This window comes from Schistocerca nitens, chromosome 1 (genome assembly GCF_023898315.1).
Source record: "Schistocerca nitens isolate TAMUIC-IGC-003100 chromosome 1, iqSchNite1.1, whole genome shotgun sequence".
Taxonomy (NCBI): Eukaryota; Metazoa; Arthropoda; class Insecta; order Orthoptera; family Acrididae; genus Schistocerca; species Schistocerca nitens.
This window is the reverse complement of record NC_064614.1, coordinates 1,063,571,984-1,063,591,049: the sequence shown is the minus strand read 5'-3', so window position 1 is coordinate 1,063,591,049 and position 19,066 is coordinate 1,063,571,984. Positions and strand designations below refer to the sequence as shown.

At 37.4% G+C, this 19,066-nt stretch overlaps 1 protein-coding gene across 2 annotated transcripts in view; it reads left to right on the top strand.

Annotated features, from left to right (window-relative positions):
* Window positions 1–17,650, top strand: part of LOC126198090 (uncharacterized) — a 121,938-nt gene extending 104,288 nt beyond the window's left edge. For both annotated transcript variants that reach the window (XM_049934692.1, XM_049934693.1), the window contains exon 2: window positions 14,097–17,650. In XM_049934692.1, the coding sequence (XP_049790649.1) occupies window positions 14,146–15,816 (1,671 nt within the window). In that variant the 5' untranslated portion in view covers window positions 14,097–14,145 and the 3' untranslated portion in view covers window positions 15,817–17,650. The remainder of the gene's footprint in view (window positions 1–14,096) is intronic.
* Window positions 17,651–19,066: the final 1,416 nt, after the last annotated feature.

The following is a 19,066-nucleotide window of genomic DNA, read 5'->3' as shown; positions in this document are numbered from 1 at the left end:
ACTGGCTCTCCCAAGGCCGTCAGGCTCTCCCAAGGCCGTCAGTAGTTCTGATGGAATGTTGTCTATTCCTGGGGCCTTGTTTCGACTCAGGTTGAGAGATATTTATATTAAAAAGTGAAGTCATTCCAATGAGTAGTTTAACTAATGATAATAACTATACTTTAATGTTTTGGTGCCCGTGCTCCGAATACAGCAGCCAATCACAGAGCAGTAGTATTATGCAGGTGGTCTTTCTCACAGGAATGGTACCAAATCTAACATCTGTCACAGGTACCTCACACCACATTTCATCATCTATATACTTCTTGCATCTCCACTGCTCTGGGAACAGCTTCTTGGAGCCTAATATGATGGCTGACTAAGCCAGAAATATTACAGTCTTCAAACCCCTAGGACACTTCAGGAGCTCCAACAGGCACTGGTGCAAGCATGGGAGGCCCACCAGCTGCTCGACCACCTGATCCAGAGTATGCAACCCGTTGTGTGGCCTGTGTACATGTGCATGGAGATCATATCCCATGTTGATGTCGGGGTACATGTGCAGGAAACAGTGGCGTTTCGTAGCACATGTGTTTCGGGATGGTTTTCTCAACTTATCACCAATACTGTGGACTTACAGATCTGTATTGTGTGTGTTCCCTTTGTGCCTATGCTATTAGCATCAGTTTTGTGTAGTGCCACGTTGTGTGGCACCACATTCTGCAATTATCCTTAATTTATGAGCATGAGTGTATATGCTGAAGATGATGACTGGAGTATAGTGTACTTCTGCAGTATAGAAAGTGGCATATAGAGCGTCTTGAGCTTCTGCAATAGGTGGTGGCATGTGGAGCATCGTGCACTTCTAGAATTGGTTACCTCTTTGCTTTATAACACAGGACACAGTAGGTGATTCTTTCGCTTTCTTGGAGTCTTACTCACAGTATTGGAGAAACTTAGCCTCCCACTGGTCATCAGCAAAACATTTCTGTTAGGAGTAAAACGAGTTTTTAGTGTGAAGCAGGCGGTAAGGTAAATATGGAGTTTCTAAATCTGTCCATATATTTTGCTTATGCTCATTCGTTGTTGAATTATGGAAGCAGAGGGTATTTTAGGTAAATGGTGATGCAAGTGTGCAATCAATTAGATTACAGAGAAATAATATTATAGTAATGAAAGATCATCATGGTGATAACTATTTAAAAAAGTCAAATTCTACATCTTTCATGTATTTATTGAGTATAAAATGTGATTATTACGAAATAAAAATTAATTAGTAAGAGTCCTAGCACTGCTTGTAATGGATGTGTACTCAACTACTACAAAAGATAAATAAATGATGTACATGTACAACATACTGTCGTGGCATCAAACTGTGAAAAGCATTACCCAAGTCAACAAAAAACAGGTGGATGTGGGCAATTTCAGATCAGCAGTGAGGGATAACTTAGTGAAGCACTATGTTTATTCAATGGTAGAGTATATAGAAAAACAAGACTGTAGCACCAATTAAGATTGTGTCAGCGAAGTGTACATAGAGATTAACAATATACATTGTGTAATATTATGTCTTGTTAGAAGTGGGGAAGTTCAAGAAAGATGTTTAGCACTTAAGCAGTGGACCAATACCTGCAGTTCTAGATTCACTGGACAGATAAATATAGCTATGGTCCTGTAATAGATTGTATATCCTTTGCTGTGTACAAACTTTGAAGTGACATACACAGCCAGTTACTTGGGTGACCCATGGCTGATATTGGTCCCCATCCTTGCCCATTCTGAGATTTTGTCCTTTTGTTGTGTACCAAAATGCATGTGAGGCAGATATGGAATTTAAGGCCTTGAACTCACACATACATATTTCAATCATGTTATTTACCCCAGCATAAACATTATAGTCTTACAGTCATGGAGCAGCTTGGAATTTTTCACATTTGTATATCATTACCAGAGCTGAAGGAAGTGATATATGAAAAAATAAATAAAATTGGACATACCAAGGCTTAAATCCTACCCCTTCAGAGCTGTAATTTGTAACTTACTCACTAAGCCACTATATACATACAAAAGAGACCATTAGTTATACATAACACTAAGAGCACAGTGCAGTAAATGAGCATTAATTATTCGTAACATTAAGAGCACAGTGCAGTAAATGGGGAATACTTTTAACAGTGTGCATGGATCCTGACTACTAAAACTACAGAATGATGACTGTTTGGTAATGAAAATGTCATATTTCTTTTGTTGTTCTGCTAACAACATACAAATTTAAACTGCAAAAGCAAACACTTGAAGAACAGTTGATATTACAAATTATTAATATTAAATGACTGATGGTACACCAGAGAACAAAATACATACTTCACACAGAAGAGAAATAAGTTATTTCCACAAGGTCCCTTTATGATTCCCATCTTCCCTGTCCAATTTCAGTGCCAGTTCTTTCCATCTATCTTCATTTCTTGGAAATACCAGCATCATGAAGCCTTCGCTTCAGTTTTTTCAATTAATAATGGTGCAACCTGGCATTGTTCTCAACCGTCCTTTGTAAGTATGTGAATCATGGTCGTTACATTTAGTAAATCCCATTGAATATCATTCGATCTACAAAAACTGGTGTGTAAATCTAATTTGAAAATTATCGTTGTTGGTATGACTTACAATATGAGAGCTTTTTATTGGTGTTAAATTACAGTATCTGAACCAACAAATGACATGCAGAAGTTCCCCAAGACTTGTGGTATTTCTGTATGGGTCACAGTTGCATCACGCATCCTATGACAACCACTCCATCTCTGTGTATAGGCTCTTTACACTGAGTCATCTGTTGTTGCAATTCCAGCCCAGGCACGAAAGCTTGTGGATGGTCTACAGTAAGGTTCATTTAGTCCACACTTGTCATGGTACATTTGATTACTAAATCAGGTCCCATGCAGATCCAGTGCCTCCCTCCTCCCATGGCACAATAATGCCCCCAGTAGTGTGCATCAGTGACTGCCCCCAGTAGTGTGCATCTGTGATACAGTCCATGTTTTAGCAGCAGTTTTCGTGGATGATGCAGTTTCCACAAACAACCATTCGCTCTGTTTAACAGGAAACATGATTCATTCAACCAGGTGATACATTGCCATCGATGCACAGTGCAATCCCAAGGATTCAGTGCCCACTGCAATTGCAGCTGACTGTGACATTGGGTCAACATGGGAATACATAGATGTCATCTGCTGTAGAGCCCCATGTCCAGCAATGTGCTCTCAGTGATGTGCACTGAAACACTTGTGCCTGCACTGGTATTCTACTCGGTGATCAGATCTGCCACATCTACATCTATACTCTGCAAACCACCATGAGGTGCATGGCAGGGGGCATGTCCCATTGTACCAGTTATTAGGATTTCTTCCTGCTCTATTGGAGCATGGGAAGAACGATTGTTTGAATGCCTCTGTGTGTGCAGTAATTGTTCTAATCTTATCCTCATCATCTCTATGTGAAAGATACCTATTCTGCTTTATGGAGATAGCAAGCCTCTGATCTCCACATTCTGTGATGAGTTGTGGATGTCCAACACTTGTCACCTCCTTGGCATTTCATTATCTTTCAACTACTTCCAACATATTCTTATTTTAGTAGATTCAAATAGCTGAGCAATTTCCCAGTTTCAGAGATGCGTGTTCCCAAGTGTTAGGCTATAACAATTGGGCTTTTATCAGAGTCCTTTATGTCAGTAGATTTTAACATTTTCTGTCCATATCATAGCCAGCATAATTTTTCATTTATCTCTACTTCATTTACATATGACCCTAACTGTGTCATGTGTCTGCGATGCAACCAGGCCGCATTCAGTCTCATGGTGGGCAATGTTAATAATGTTTAAGCACTGCATCTGTATTTGCTCTCTAGAACCTCCATAATCTTTGGCAGACATATTAGTGGGATCACTTTTTGTCAGATGTGATGTAAGTTCCAGATGAAAGGGCAGTATTACAGTATATTGGTAGGTTGCTCCAGTACACTTTGTCATTTGCTTCGTAATTAGTGCTAGGTTGCCTATTATTGCCTATTACAGATATCACTGTAAGAACTGCATAGTCATCAGTCTTATACCGTACTAAACCATGAACTGTAAGCATCCATGTGATGTCACCGATTAATGATTTATCAGAGGATATTATCTTGCTGTCCGTATTATTTTGTGGGTAATTATATTTCAAAAGTTGGAAGTCACCACAGTAACCGCGGTTGATAAACCCTCCTGAAAGCCATGTATTACTCACAAAAGTTCACAACAGTGGTATTGCACTAAATGCAATGATGGGACTTCCAACCACAGAGAGTGAAGTTAGTAAAACAATTCAAAAACTAAAAAATAAAAGGTCAGTAGGCTTAGATGAAGTACCAATGTGTGTACTGAAACAATGCATAGGGATTATACAAGGCCCCTTAACAAATATTGTAAATGAATTCTTCACATCAGGGACATTTCCTGAGCAGTTAGAACATGCAACAATTGTACCTTTGCTTAAGAAAGATAGTGCAGAAGACATAGAAAATTACTGGCCCATTTCCCTGCTGTCAGCATTCTCAAAAATAATAGAAGCAATTATGAAAGACAGATTAATGAATTGCCTGAATAAATACAATCTTTTAAGTGAATCACAGTTTGGTTTCCGAAGTGGCATAAGTACGGAGTCAGCCATAGTAGAATTCACAAAAGTTGCACTTAATGCTCTCAATAAAGATGAGTGTGTCACAGACATATTTTGGGATCTTTCTAAGGTGTTTGATACAGTCGACCACAAGATTCTATTAAAAAAATTAGAAGCATTAGGAAATAGAGGGATAGCTAATGACTGAATTCGATCATAACTAACAGATAGGGTACAAAGAGTAGAGATAACACATACTTCAAATAGATCTAAACATTTAGTAAAACACTTATCAGAACCAAAATACATTAATATAGGGGTTCCACAATGTAGCATATTAGGACCAATACTGTTCCTGGTATACATCAATGACTTTCCCAGTAGTGTTACGCATGGTGAAAAAATCCTCTTCGCTGATGACAGCAATATTATAGTCAGTGAGAAAACAAGAGAACTCCTTGCCGAGAAAGCAAATGAAGCTCTCAAGGAAGTTTGTTTGGTCGATAAGTAATAAAGTGGCATTGAATGTAAAGAAAACTAATGCCATGAATTTCAGTTTGAAGAGGAAAAATTGTAATGTTAAATTAAATGTAGATGGCACCTCTATAGACTGTGTAACAAATGCAAAATTTCTAGGAATGAATATTGATTCTCAGTTGAAGTGGTGTGAACACACAAAGGTACTTGCAAACAGAATGTCATCAGCATGTTATGCCCTTAGAATCCTATCATCAGTGTGTAACATGCAGTGTCTTTTAGTTGCATATTATTCATATGTACACTCAATTCTTAGTTATGGCATTCTGTTTTGGGGAACAAATGCACAAAATATGAACAAAATTTTCAAACTCCAGAAAAGAGCCATAAGAAGAATAACCAAAAATACTAGTCGAGCTCATTGTAAAGATCTGTTCAGAACACTGGGGATTTTAACTGCTCCATGTGAACACATTTACCAGTCAGTTGTTGTTGTTGTTGTGGTCTTCAGTCCAGAGACTGGTTTGATGCAACTCTCCATGCTACTCTATCCTGTGCAAGCTTCTTCATCTCCCAGTACCTACTGTGACCTACATCCTTCTGTATCTGTTTAGTGTATTCATCTCTTGGTCTCCCTCTACAATTTTTACCCTCTACACTTCCCTCCAATGCTAAATTTGTGATCCCTTGATGCCTCAGAACGTGTCCTACCAACCGATCCCTTCTTCTTGTCAAGTTGTGCCACAAACTCCTCTTCTCCCCAATTCTATTCAATACCTCCTCTTTAGTTATGTGATCTACCCATCTAATCTTCAGCATTCTTCTGTAGCACCACGCTTCACAAGCTTCTATTCTCTTCTTGTCCAAACTATTTATCATCCATGTTTCACTTCATACATGGCTACACTCCATACAAATACTTTCAGAAACGACTTCCTGACACTTAAATCTGTACTCAATGTTAACAAATTTCTCTTCTTCAGAAACGCTTTCCTTGCCATTGCCAGTCTACATTTTATATCCTCTCTACTTTGACCATCATCAGTTATTTTACTCCCTAAATAGCAAAACTCCTTTACTACTTTAAGTGTCTCATTTCCTAATCTAATTCCCTCAGCATCACCCGATTTAATTTGACTACATTCCATTATCCTCGTTTTGCTTTTGTTGATGTTCATCTTATATCCTCCTTTCAAGACACTGTCCATTCCATTCAACTGCTCTTCCAAGTCCTTTGCTGTCTCTGACAGAATTACAATGTCATCGGCAAACCTCAAAGTTTTTATTTCATCTCCATGGATTTTAATACCTACTCCGAACTTTTCTTTTGTTTTCTTTACTGCTTGCTCAATATACAGATTGAATAACATCGGGGAGAGGCTACAACCCTGTCTCACTCCTTTCTCAACCACTGCTTCCCTTTCATGCCCCTCGACTCTTATAACTGCCATCTGGTTTCTGTACAAATTTTAAATAGTCTTTCGCTCCCTGTATTTTACGCCTGCCACCTTCGGAATTTGAAAGAGAGTATTCCAGTCAACATTGTCAAAAGCTTTCTCTAAGTCTACAAATGCTAGAAACATAGGTTTGCCTTTCCTTAATCTTTCTTCCAGGATAAGTCGTAGGGTCAGTATTGCCTCACGTGTTCCAATATCCACAGAATCCAAACATCTTCCCCGAGGTCGGCTTCTACCAGTTTTTCCATTCGTCTGTAAAGAATTCGCGTTAGTATTTTGCAGCTGTGACTTATTAAACTGATAGTTTGGTGATTCTCACTTCTGTCAACACCTGCTTTCTTTGGGATTGGAATTAATTATATTCTTCTTGAATCATGAGGGTATTTCGCCTGTCTCATACATCTTGCTCACCAGATGGTAGAGTTTTGTCAGGACTGGCTCTCCCAAGGCCGTCAGTAGTTCTAATGGAATGTTGTCTACTCCCGGGGCCTTGTTTCGACTCAGGTCTTTCAGTGCTCTGTCAAACTCTTCACGCAGTATCATATCTCCCATTTCATCTTCATCCTCTTCCGTTTCCATAATATTGTCCTCAAGTACATTGCCCTTGTATAGACCCTCTACATACTCCTTCCACCTTTCTGCTTTCCCTTCTTTGCTTAGAACTGGGTTTCCATCCGAGCTCTTGACATTCATACAAGTGGTTCTCTTCTCTGCAAAGGTCTCTTTAATTTTCCTGTAGGCAGTATCTATCTTACCCCTAGTGAGATAAGCCTCCACATCCTTACTGTCCTCTAGCCATGCCTGCTTAGCCATTTTGCACTTCCTGTCGATCTCATTTTTGAGACGTTTGTATTTCTTTTTGCCTGCTTCATTTACTGCATTTTTATATTTTCTCCTTTCATCGATTAAATTCAATATTTCTTCTGTTACCCGAGGATTTCTACTAGCCCTCGTCTGTTTACCTACTTGATCCTCTGCTGCCTTCACTTCTTCATCCCTCAGAGTTACCCATTCTTCTTCTACTGTACTTCTTTCCCCCATTTCTTTCAGTTGTTCCCTTATGCTCTCCCTGAAACTCATGCAACAAGAGATAGAATCAACTTACATTTAACAAGAAAAAATAAACATGAAACTCAAAACAGCATTTTGTACCAAGGAATAAAACTGTACAATAAATTACCGAAAGAGATTAAAGAAAATGCAAAAATTCACTTATTGAAAAAGCCAGCTAAAAAGTACCTGTTATGTAATACATTTTACACATTGAAGGATTACTTAGCTAAAACATAGTAGGGGTTTGATAAAAATGTTATACAAATTAATAATAATAATGATTTTAAAATATCCAACATTCCACATATCACCTTCACTATATGTTTTGTTTTCCTTCTTTCTTTTCCTTTCTAGAAATACTTACCCCCAAGCTATACGTGGCACAATACTAACACCTCTTCCTCTTTCTGAGCTCAACATCTCACTCATTATGGAGGGATACTGATTCAGTTTTTCAGGATAGCAAACGGGAAGTTGCAGTACAGAAAGTGGCCCAGAGATCACCAGTGTGTGTGTGTGTGTGTGTGTGTGTGTGTGTGTGTGTGTGTGTGTGTGTGTAGTGAGTGAAATGTTATGAAACAGTGCGTGCACAGTGTGTGCAGTGACTGACAGTGAGATATGAGCGAACAATGTGGCAATACATTATTAAATAAGTTATTTGTAAAATAAGTATTGTGTACCAGGAGTAAATCTAATGATTGTCTCTAACTAGAAGTCTGTAAATATGTGTGTATACGAATTAGCTTATTTTAAATTGATCTAAATTTGTAAATATAATAGAGGAAGACATTCAACGTGGGAAAAATATATCTAAAAACAAATATGCTGCAACTTACCAAACGAAAGCGTTGGTATGTTGATAGAGACAATAAACACACAAACACACACACAAATTTCAAGCTTTCGCAACCCGAGGTTGCTTCGTCACGAAAGAGGGAAGGGGTTGCATCATAAGGAAAGAGGGAAGGAGAGGGAAAGACGAATGGATGCGGGTTTTAAGGGAGAGGGTAAGGAGTCATTCCAATCCCGGGAGCGGAAAGACTTACCTTAGGGGGAAAAAAGGACAGGTATACAGTCACAAACACACACGTATCCATCTCCACATATACAGACACAGGCAAACATCATTCACATAGGGATTATGAGGATAAGATTAGAATAATTACTGCACACATAGAGTCAGTCAGATGATCATTCTTCCTGCACTCCGTACATGAATGGAACAGAAAGAAACCCTAACAACTGGTACAACGGGACAAAACTGGGTGATTTGATATGAAATCATACAGGTCATGTCAACTCATGGTCATGAATTTCTCTGAAAAAAATTATAGTAGACCTCTATATCATAAGTGTTAAGAAATGAAGTATTTTCATTGTATCTTAATTTTTGTAAATGGTAAGGCACTTTGAAAAATGTATATTTTGTGAATAACTCTTAAAACACTAGACAACAAAAAAATATATATAACTAATAAACCAAAATTACTGGAGACATGGCTGTTGTTTTGTGTTAAAGCTCCCTCTTAGTGTGTTGAAATTTAGTTGACACTTACATATTTATAGGCTTTCTTTAATTTTCAAATTTAAATGAAAAAACGAAATTTAAGTTAATTTTTCCAGTTACAACATTTTTTTTTTCTAATTTGGAAAGTCACAGAAGGTCATCTTTTTTGTCATATTACCAGATACTACTGATGCAATTGTAAACAGTATCTTCACTGCTACAGGGGGACTGATGACCATAGATGTTAAGTCCCATAGTGCTCTGAGCCATTTCACTGCTACAGCTATCTGTATTACGTAAATATTACTAAACATGTAAAAAAAAATGCATTTTTATGACTTTTCATGAATTATTTAGGAAGACTAGAGGCTGTTTATTGATTCATCCAAAACTAGTTTAAAGGCTGTTTTGTTACACAATGGTAACATTTACACATCTAAACCTGTTGGACATTTTGTACATATGAAAGAAAGCTATGAAAACCTAGAAATAATGCTAAATAAAATAGGCTATTCTGCTCATGGTTGGATGATATGGGTGATCTAAAAGTAACATGCATGCTTCTTGGTCAGCAAGGTGTCTTTACGAAATATCCATGCTTCTTGTGTGAATGGGACAGCAGGGCAAGGGATCACCACTGGTGCGGAAAGAACTGGCTTGTGAGGGAATCTTTAAAATCTGGTGAGAAGAACATTCTACACAAAAACCTTGTAGATCCAAAAAACGTACTCCTACCACCTCTACATATAAAGTCAGACCTAATGAAATAGTTTGTAAAGGCATTGCCTAAAGATGGACCATGTTTTAAGTATCTCTGCCGAAAGTTTCCACACCTTTCAGAAGCTAAACTAAAAGAAGGCTTATTTGTCAGACCTGACATTAGAAAATTGATGTTTGATGTTAACTTTGAATCCACAATGACCTTAAATGAGAAAGAAGCATGGGTATCATTCAAGCCAAATGTTACAAAGTTCTTAGGACATGAAAAAGACCCAGAATATGTTTCTGTTATAGTTACAGTGTTAAAGAAGTTTAAAACTTTAGGATGTTTAATGAGTCTGAAAGTTCACTTTTTGAACAGTCACCTTGATTACTTCCCGGGCAACATGGGAGATGTTAGCGAGGAGCAAGGAGAGCATTTTGACCAGGACATTAAAGTGATGGAAAAACACTACCAAGGCTGCTGGAACACCAACACGATGGGGGACTACTGTTGGTCACTTCACCGAGAAGTTCAGCAAGCGACTCATCGTAGAAAATGCTACACAAGAAGCTTCAAAGAAAAAAGAGAAAGAAAATACAATCCAATTCCAGCTGACAAGTGAAACCTCTATTAACATGTGTCATTGTTTTAAGTAGCTAACTGTATATACAAATCATGCTTATGTTGTAACAAAACGTTTCATTAATTTCACCGTTTACCGTATTGCATAGGATTTTTATACTACATAATAAAAAGCATATTGCTCGAAAACTATGGGTGATACAAAAAAGCTAAGGCTAGATTTGGATTCAGCTCGTAAAATCTATAAAGATCAGCTATCAAACTAAAAAAAAAGTTTTTTAAAAAAAATTTTCCATTGGCCTGTGTAATCAATGCGTTCTGTATCCAGCATATCGTACGGTTTCCAGAGGCGTAGTGAGAATGTCTTGGACTTCTGCAGCAAGATCTTCTGTTAACACACAGCTCCCGCATAACTTATTTTGTTTCATCTGCTGTAATGTGTGCTAAGATGAATTTGCTCTCTAATTGTGCGAACCAAATCCAGGGGTCATGCTGCCAAAAAGGGCAGTGATTTGATCGTAATGCTGCCGATTCTCCATTACTTGAGACTGGCTCAGTAGACACTGGCGAGGAATTCATCTTTGTGCTGAATGAAAAACCAATGTGGCTGGCGCAAGAATAACTGTTGTAGTTTCGACGCAGTGCGGAGCATCTAGCTGGCATGGAAGTGGTGTTATGCATGATTATTTGGATGGCACCAATCATATTTGGTTAACTCGTGATAAGATTTATTTCAACGTATAAATTCATTACACAGAAGTATTCAGCCTGCATAACATTCATTGTTAAACAAGACAAAATACAGAACAAGTGTATAATCAAAAACAGAGAATAAACACAATGCAGAACAGAACCATTGGACTCTCGTACAGTCTACACCACTGTATCGCGGAATGTATACAGTAGGAGCCACTTCAAATGTAGCTGGCAATTGATGTTTCTGTGGGTCACTCCTTTGCCTTTACACAAGCAACATTTTCACAGTGCATTTTACTCTTGAGTAAACAGGTGCATAAACCCTTTTATGCACTTCTGCTTAATAGTTTGCACTTGTTCACAAAATTTGCAAGATGCAAGCTTTGTTGTGTTATCATACAGTCTCTAATAAATTTCCATTTAGTTGGGGATAGTGGTGCGGCAGTATTATATTTCCTTTTAGCATAGCAGGTAGGTGATAGAAGCTGACTAATATTACTACTGGCTGATTCTGTCTCACAAATCACAGTTTGTTTTTCCTGTGATTCGGGAACATTCACAATGTCCTTCACATTTTTGTCACCAGCTGCATATGTTTCATTAGGTGTATTGCAGTTAGAAACAACTGTATATTTGTTTGCTTCTTTCCATGGTAACAACTAATTCGTCACAAAATTAGAAATAATACATGATTAGTCACGACACAGTATAGACAACCATAAAACTTCAACACTAGAGGATGCCAACTTATCAACAAAGCACTACCATACCACACACTACTCCCTTTTTTAACAGGTGGTACTGCTCTATTGTTTCACAAATCAGGACTTTCTCATTGCTACCACTTGATATGGCATATGTATAGTACGTAGCACACCCACTGTGTATGAGTTTATGTTGTCTGTATTTTTCTGAACCTAGTCCTAGTGTGTTCATAAATTATACATGTAGCCTGGGTCACCAGCTGCCAATTTTCAGTCACCAATTGCAAGTTGGCGATAATAAATTTCACACCATGGACTACATCATTTATATATCTCATAAATAAATTTGGTTGATCTGCTCAATTGCATTGACAAATGTCAGTCCAGAACTAAAGATTGTCTTCTACCAGCAAATAGTAATTTGCAAGTTGTTGGTAATACACATGGTAATCTAAAAATTGTCCTATAATATATCATAATGTTTTTTTTTTTTTTTTTTTAATCAGTCCTCTGACTGTTATGGTACTGCCCACCACGACTTCCTCCCCTGTATCAACAACCTTGCACCCTATGTCCTTAAATATTAAACACATGTAATACAATTTCTGTCTTCCCATACAGTTTATAACCTCTACAACTCCCTCTAGTACCATGGAAGTTATTTCCTGATGTCTTAACACATGTTCTGTCATCCACTTGCATCATTTCAGTGATTCCCATGTGTTCCTTTCTTCACCATTCCCTGAAGAACATCCTCATTACTTATCTTAGCAGTCCACCCAGTTTTCAGCATCATTTTACAACACTGTATCTGAAGGGCTTCATTTCTCTTCTTTTCCAGTTTTCTCACAGTCCATGATTCACTAAGTACATTGCTGTGCTCCAAACTTACATTCTCAGAAAGTTATTCCTTAGATTAATGCTGATTTTTGATGTCAGCAGACTTCTCTTAGCCAGGTGTTTCCTCTTTGCATATGCTGACCTGCTTTTTTTGTCCTCCTTGCCTTATCCATCATGTTACTTTGGTTCAAAGTAGCAGTATTCATTAGCTTCATCTGCTTCATGGTGCCCAGTCTTGATATTAAATTTATTGCCAATCTCTTCTGCTATTCTTCACTACTTTCATTTTTCTTTGGTTTACCCCCAATCTGTATTCTGTACTCATTAGACTGTTCATTCCATTCAACAAATTGTGTAATTGTTCTTCACTTTCACTGAAAGACCAATGGCATCAGTGAATCTTATTATTAATAACCTTCCACCCTGAATTTCAGTCCCACTCTTGAACAATTCTTTTATTTCTGTCATTGCTTCTTCAATGTATAGGTTGAACAGAAGAGATGAAAGATTACATCCTCGTCATATACTCTTTTAATCCAAGCATTCTTATTGCAAATATTGTATGTTGCCTGTCTTTCCCTACAGCTTAATCGTATTTTTCTCAGAATTTTGAACATATTGTACCATTTTACATTGTCAAATGCTTTTTCTAGGTGTACAAACACTGCCAAGGTATCTTGATTTTTTGTAAGTCTTGCTTCCATTATGAATTGCAACATCAGAACTGCTCTCTGCTGTCTTTACGTTTCCAAAGGCTAACTGATCATCATCTAATAGATCCTCAGCTTTCTTTTCCTTTCTTCTGTATATTATTCTTGGTAGCAACTTAAGTGTGTGAGCCATTAGACTTATTGTGCAATAGTACTCACACTTATGTGGCCTTGCTGTCTTCTGGATTGTGTGGATGACAGTTTTCTGAAAATCTTCTACAAACTCATAACGACTTACTAAAGGCTGTCTATCAGAGTTGGACTATTGGGGAAACTGATCTGTGCAGAATAGGACTAAGGTCACTTGTTTGATGAGATCTAATGAGAATGTTTTAGTAAATGAAATAACAGTCATTGGCAGAAGCTTCAATAAAGATAATGTTCATCTTTTGTAACATTTCTTCCAAAATTTGGAAAATTCTTTTCATGAGTAGTCTAAGTATGTTCTGCTCACTTAGAGATTGTACATTAAAGAGAATTATACAAAGTACAGTTTACACAACACAGAATCTACATTTATTTATCGAGTGTTATTGTAGGTGTAGTTATATCGTCTTGAACTTTGCAAAGCCGTTGCACTTCCTGTTTCATAATCTGAGAAATTAATTTTTGCACTCACAATTTTTTGATTTCATCCCTGTATAATTGTTAAAATTAAATATATCATAATTTTGCAAGTGAACTACTATTGAAATAGGTCTCAGTGAACAACATGCCTGAAAAATCTCTACTGTTTCAGGGTTTGCCGCTGTTGTCTTCAGGGTCACTAACTTCTGTGGTTTGGCACAATGAGTTACCGAGAAACAACAGAAGATTTAGAAACATTAGTGGGCAAATTAACCACTCTGATAACTGATACTTTCAAATGTTGCATAAGGAACTATGAAGCCTTACTGCCATACCTTGGGAAAAAGGAAACAAATTCTAAAACACGTCACAAATTAGTACAAGTTAATATACTGTTAAACAAGTTAAATGAAGACCTTGTGAGTCTAAGAGTTGAATATGCAGGTAACTCATCATATGAACAAAAAGGGAAGTCTGTTCTGTGTGAAGGAGATAGGAAGAGAAGAATGAATGATCTACTCGAGTTAGGTGGACATGAGACCAAAAATATAAAAATGAAAGTGCAATTTACCAACAATACAAAGCATTCCATTGCATTAACTCCAGAGACTGGAATCAATATGCAGTCAGAGAATATAGTATTAATGGATAGTGAAGAAACAGGTAATACACAGGATCAGAAGTCGGACATACACAGGAAGAAAAACACAAAAATGGAGATACAAGATTCAAAGGAAGTCAAAGATACACATGAATTGCCTATAACTAATAGTCAGATTCATGCTGTTCAGAAATCATGTGACACTACAAAAAATGAAAAGACAGTATGTTTTGCTGATGATGAAGAAAGTGAATCTGTGCCAGATAGATTTGTGAAGGGTAATACATATGATAAATCTGCTGACAGTACCATTCATACAGAAAGTAATGAAGCATGTGTTCCATTACAAAATGTAGAAAGTGAGATTAGCAGTCAAGAGAAATGTGAAGACAGTGACATTGTTCTTAGTAAAGATCCTATAACATATGTACCTGTTCAGAGCGTGGAGGAAGTGTGTAATGTAAGGCATGAACTATATGGTATCAAAAAGCACAAGAAAAATAGTTTTAAGTGTACACTGTGCACGTGTGTAGTTTCTGACATGAAAACACTGTATAGTCATGTGCAAGGAAAGAAGCACCTAAAGAAACTGGCTGGCAAGGCTTGTTGGATCAGAATTGCTGAAGTTCCAAATAACACCAGTGAAAGTGCAGCATCTGTTTCTATGTGTTCTACAGTTGCCTGCTCACTCACTGATACTGTTGCAAGTAATAGCTGTGAAAGTATAGTGTCTGATTCTGTGTGTTCTGCTGTTTCCTGCTCGCCTGCTGAAATTGGTCCAAGTAACAGCAGTGAAAGTACAGCATCTGATTCTGTGAGTCCTGTTTTCTGCTCTCTGGCTGATAATGTTGCTATTGTAGAGGACAAAGACAAGGTAGCATCAATGAAACGTGCAGTTGTGTTAGAGCATATATGGACTTATTTTGATCCACCATTTCACTTTAACAAAAAATTCATTAGGTTTCATTTGGGGCGAATAATCTGTTACCTTTGTTATGAAGAGACAGGAAGGTACATACTCGATGTGAGGAAGCACATTTCTAAAGTAAGTCATCTGGATCGGATAAATACATTACGAAACATGAATTTGAAAAATAAATCCTCCAATATACTAATGTTTGATGTACCAGGCAGCCTAAAGAACATTGTTCCTGCTACACAGTTTAGTTTGAGAAACTATGGTTTCTTTTGTAGTGTGTGCAACTGTTTCTGTGAAAATACAGTTGTGTTAAATCACATGACAAGTGAAAGCCATGGCAAAAAGCTAGATGAAATTCCAAAATCGGTATAGTATGAGGAAATTGAAACAGTGAAGTTAATGTCTGTGGGACTATAATGTCATTTTTGCTGTAAATATGTTATTTCCATCAGCAAATATTGTTAATGTGTATTACATCAGTCTACTGATACATACTGATTATTGTAGTTTGAGGTTCTGTCAAAAAAGTAAAGAAAGAATTACATCATACAAGGGTTTTAGAAAAGTGTTTTCAAGGAACTCATTTTTAAGAAGGCTCCTTGTTTTAAATTAAGACAAAAATTGACATTGTGATAAGAGTGTGTGAAAATAAAAACGTGAAAGTTAGTTAAATGAAAAATGCAATTTACCAAGGAACAACTGGGTGGGATATATTAATTAAAGGTTTTGAAGCACAGTAATTTGTTGACAGCAAGTTCGAACTTGTTTTGAGATGCCTGTCCATTATATTTTGGATTCCCTTTCTATGTTTTATATGACACTTGCCGTGAATACAAGGAATGTTCAGAAAGTAAGTGTACTGTGACCAAAACAGGCTGTAGTTTTTTGGTTTTTGAGGGTTGGCAACAGTCAGTGGTAGAGGATTCACTGACCAGTGCAAACACCACAGGACACCTAGTATGTAAACTCATATTGTAGAGTCCAGTTGTGTGAAAGATGTCAGTAAGAAACCCCGACAAGTGCTGCCACATGCTGTGAACTGCTTCCTACTCACAGAAAGAATAACTACCGAAGGTCTTTTGTGAATTAAAACATTTTATGGTGAATGTGTTGTGAACAGAATGAGTGTGTTTGAATGGTGCAGGAGCTTAGTAAATGCAGGAAAAATGTTCGTCGAAGACCTTACATTTTGACTGATGAGTTGGTGCAAAAAATCAAACTATGTTTGTGAAGACTGCTGATTGACTGTGGATGAAATTTCTTCAGTGTTTCCACAACTCTCCACGACTCTCTTATGCAAAACACTCCTAGAAATGCTGGGATACTGCAAACTGTGTGCAAGTTGGGTCCAAAAACAGCTGATGTAGCAGCACAAGAAAAATTAGGTCAGTAGCACCCATGAGTTTATTGAACATCTTGAATTGGAAGATGAGGATTTTCTGAGCTCTTTTGTGACTGGAGATGAAATGTCACAGTGGTGTCACACCAATTCCCAATCTGCCAAAAAATTTAAAACCACATTTTCAGATAAAAAAAAGTGCAACGATACTTTGGGACCCTAAAAAACACAAAAGGAGAATTCAGAACAAAAATACAAGAATGCTGACGAGAGGAGTGCCTGTCCTCACACAGCCTCAGCCACCAAGCTGCTCTTGGACCTATTATTTGTTTGGGATCTTACAAACCATTCTCTCTCCCTTGTATTCCCCTGGCTTGGTGCCTTAAGATTATCATCTTTTCACCCCCTTGGAGGCTTACAAGAGTAAAATTAAATTTTCAACAAATGAGCAGATGCAGAAATAGGTTCTGAAGTGGAGGAAGGAGAGTTCTATGAGGAGCGCATAAAGAAGCTTGTGCCACAGCTCACACATGCACTGAACAAGATGGTGATGGTGTGGTAAACTAGCCTGCAAGTGTATCAACAATATTCCAAAGTTTTCATTCAAATACACTTTTTTTTAAATATAAAAATCTAGTAAATGTACTTTCTGAACACACCTCATATAACTTATTTTCCTGTTCCTGCAGTTCTTTAAGTGCATTTTATTATTTGTTGTCTAAAGTAGTTTGTAGCCATTAGTTTGGATGTTTCAGTGGTTAACTGTAAGGCTATTCTTTACAGGTGAATTTATCTTTCATTTAATTATGATAAATTTTCCTCTGTGGGTCATTTCATATCAAGTCATCCAGACCATGACGCCCATTATCTAGTTGTGAAATGAGATTTTGTGTACTGCTCTTGTATCCAATATCATGAAATTTTGCCAATTTTTATTGCTTTATATAAATTCTGTTGGTAGCAACTACTTAAAATTGGGTGCAGTGCATTACTTCGAAGCAAACTGTAAAAATTTGAAAACATGCTGCAGTTTTTAAACAAAAAATGGTAAGCTGACAGTTTTTTCCCTGAATATCCTTGGGTCATGTAGTTTCTGAGAACATATTAGAATTGTCCAATTAAATTTTTGTAAGAATTGCCCCCCTCTGGAAAACACTGAAAAAATTATAAAGTGATCTACAAATAATAAAGTTTCATCACACAAAAAATCAGGTTTGAGAAATGAAAAAAATTATATATAGACACACACACACACACACACACACACATTCACTCACTCTGGAGAGAAATACAATTACTACCCCAGAGACTCCACCAACTTTGAGGACTCTTTGCTCAGAGAATATGTATGGCTTGTTACTGTGGTGATATCAACTTCACACAGAATACGAGAGAAAGAAACATCAAAACTTCATTATCAGGCCAATAGGAGGACAAAGATGGTCCACGAGGATGCATGAACCTTACTGTAACGATCTCCTTCTTCACAATTCACCTTCTCAACAATTCCCAAATACCGAGAAGAGTCATAGGCACAAGCAACATAGCAGTTGGGCTGCACAGTGCATTCTGGCATTAGTGGTGGAAGTGCATCTGAGAAATCATGCACAATACCAAAATCTGTATCACAGTTCAGCCTTTCTCCCCAGTCTTGGTTGGGATTCTGCTATAATGTGATGCGTAGATCGTGTTCCAGGAATTGTTTTTGCACTTGTGAAGCACGAGAAAGATAATGTCTGACTTGTACCATTTCATCTTTTGAAACAAAGAGAACTGAAATGCCTTGCAGGTTCTCGCGACAGAATTCAAATACCTGTAAAGCTGTAAGTATTTGATCTTTATAAGAGATGAATACACTAAGCAGATTCAGAAGGATGTAGGCTGCAGTACGTACTGGGAGATGAAGCAGCTTGCACAGGATAGAGTAGCATGGAGAGCTGCATCAAACCACTCTCATGACTGAAGACAACAACAACAACAACAACAACAACAACGACAACAAGAACAAACTCTTTGCAAACTTGTTTTTGTGACAAGTCTTTTAACAGTGCCACCAATACCGTCACAGGGAGATTTGCCATGGTTCCCCTATAGTTTGTCTTGAACAACAAAAATTGAGATTTTCACTGAAATCCATTAAAATTAACACTGATCCTTCATCAAGTGTTTCCTGCTTCGTTTTCAGATAATCAGATTTTGATTGAGAAATTAAAGAGTGTGGAGTAAGTTGCTCAATTTTCTTAACTAGTGTGTCAGAATTCTGATACATAAATGATTTGAACA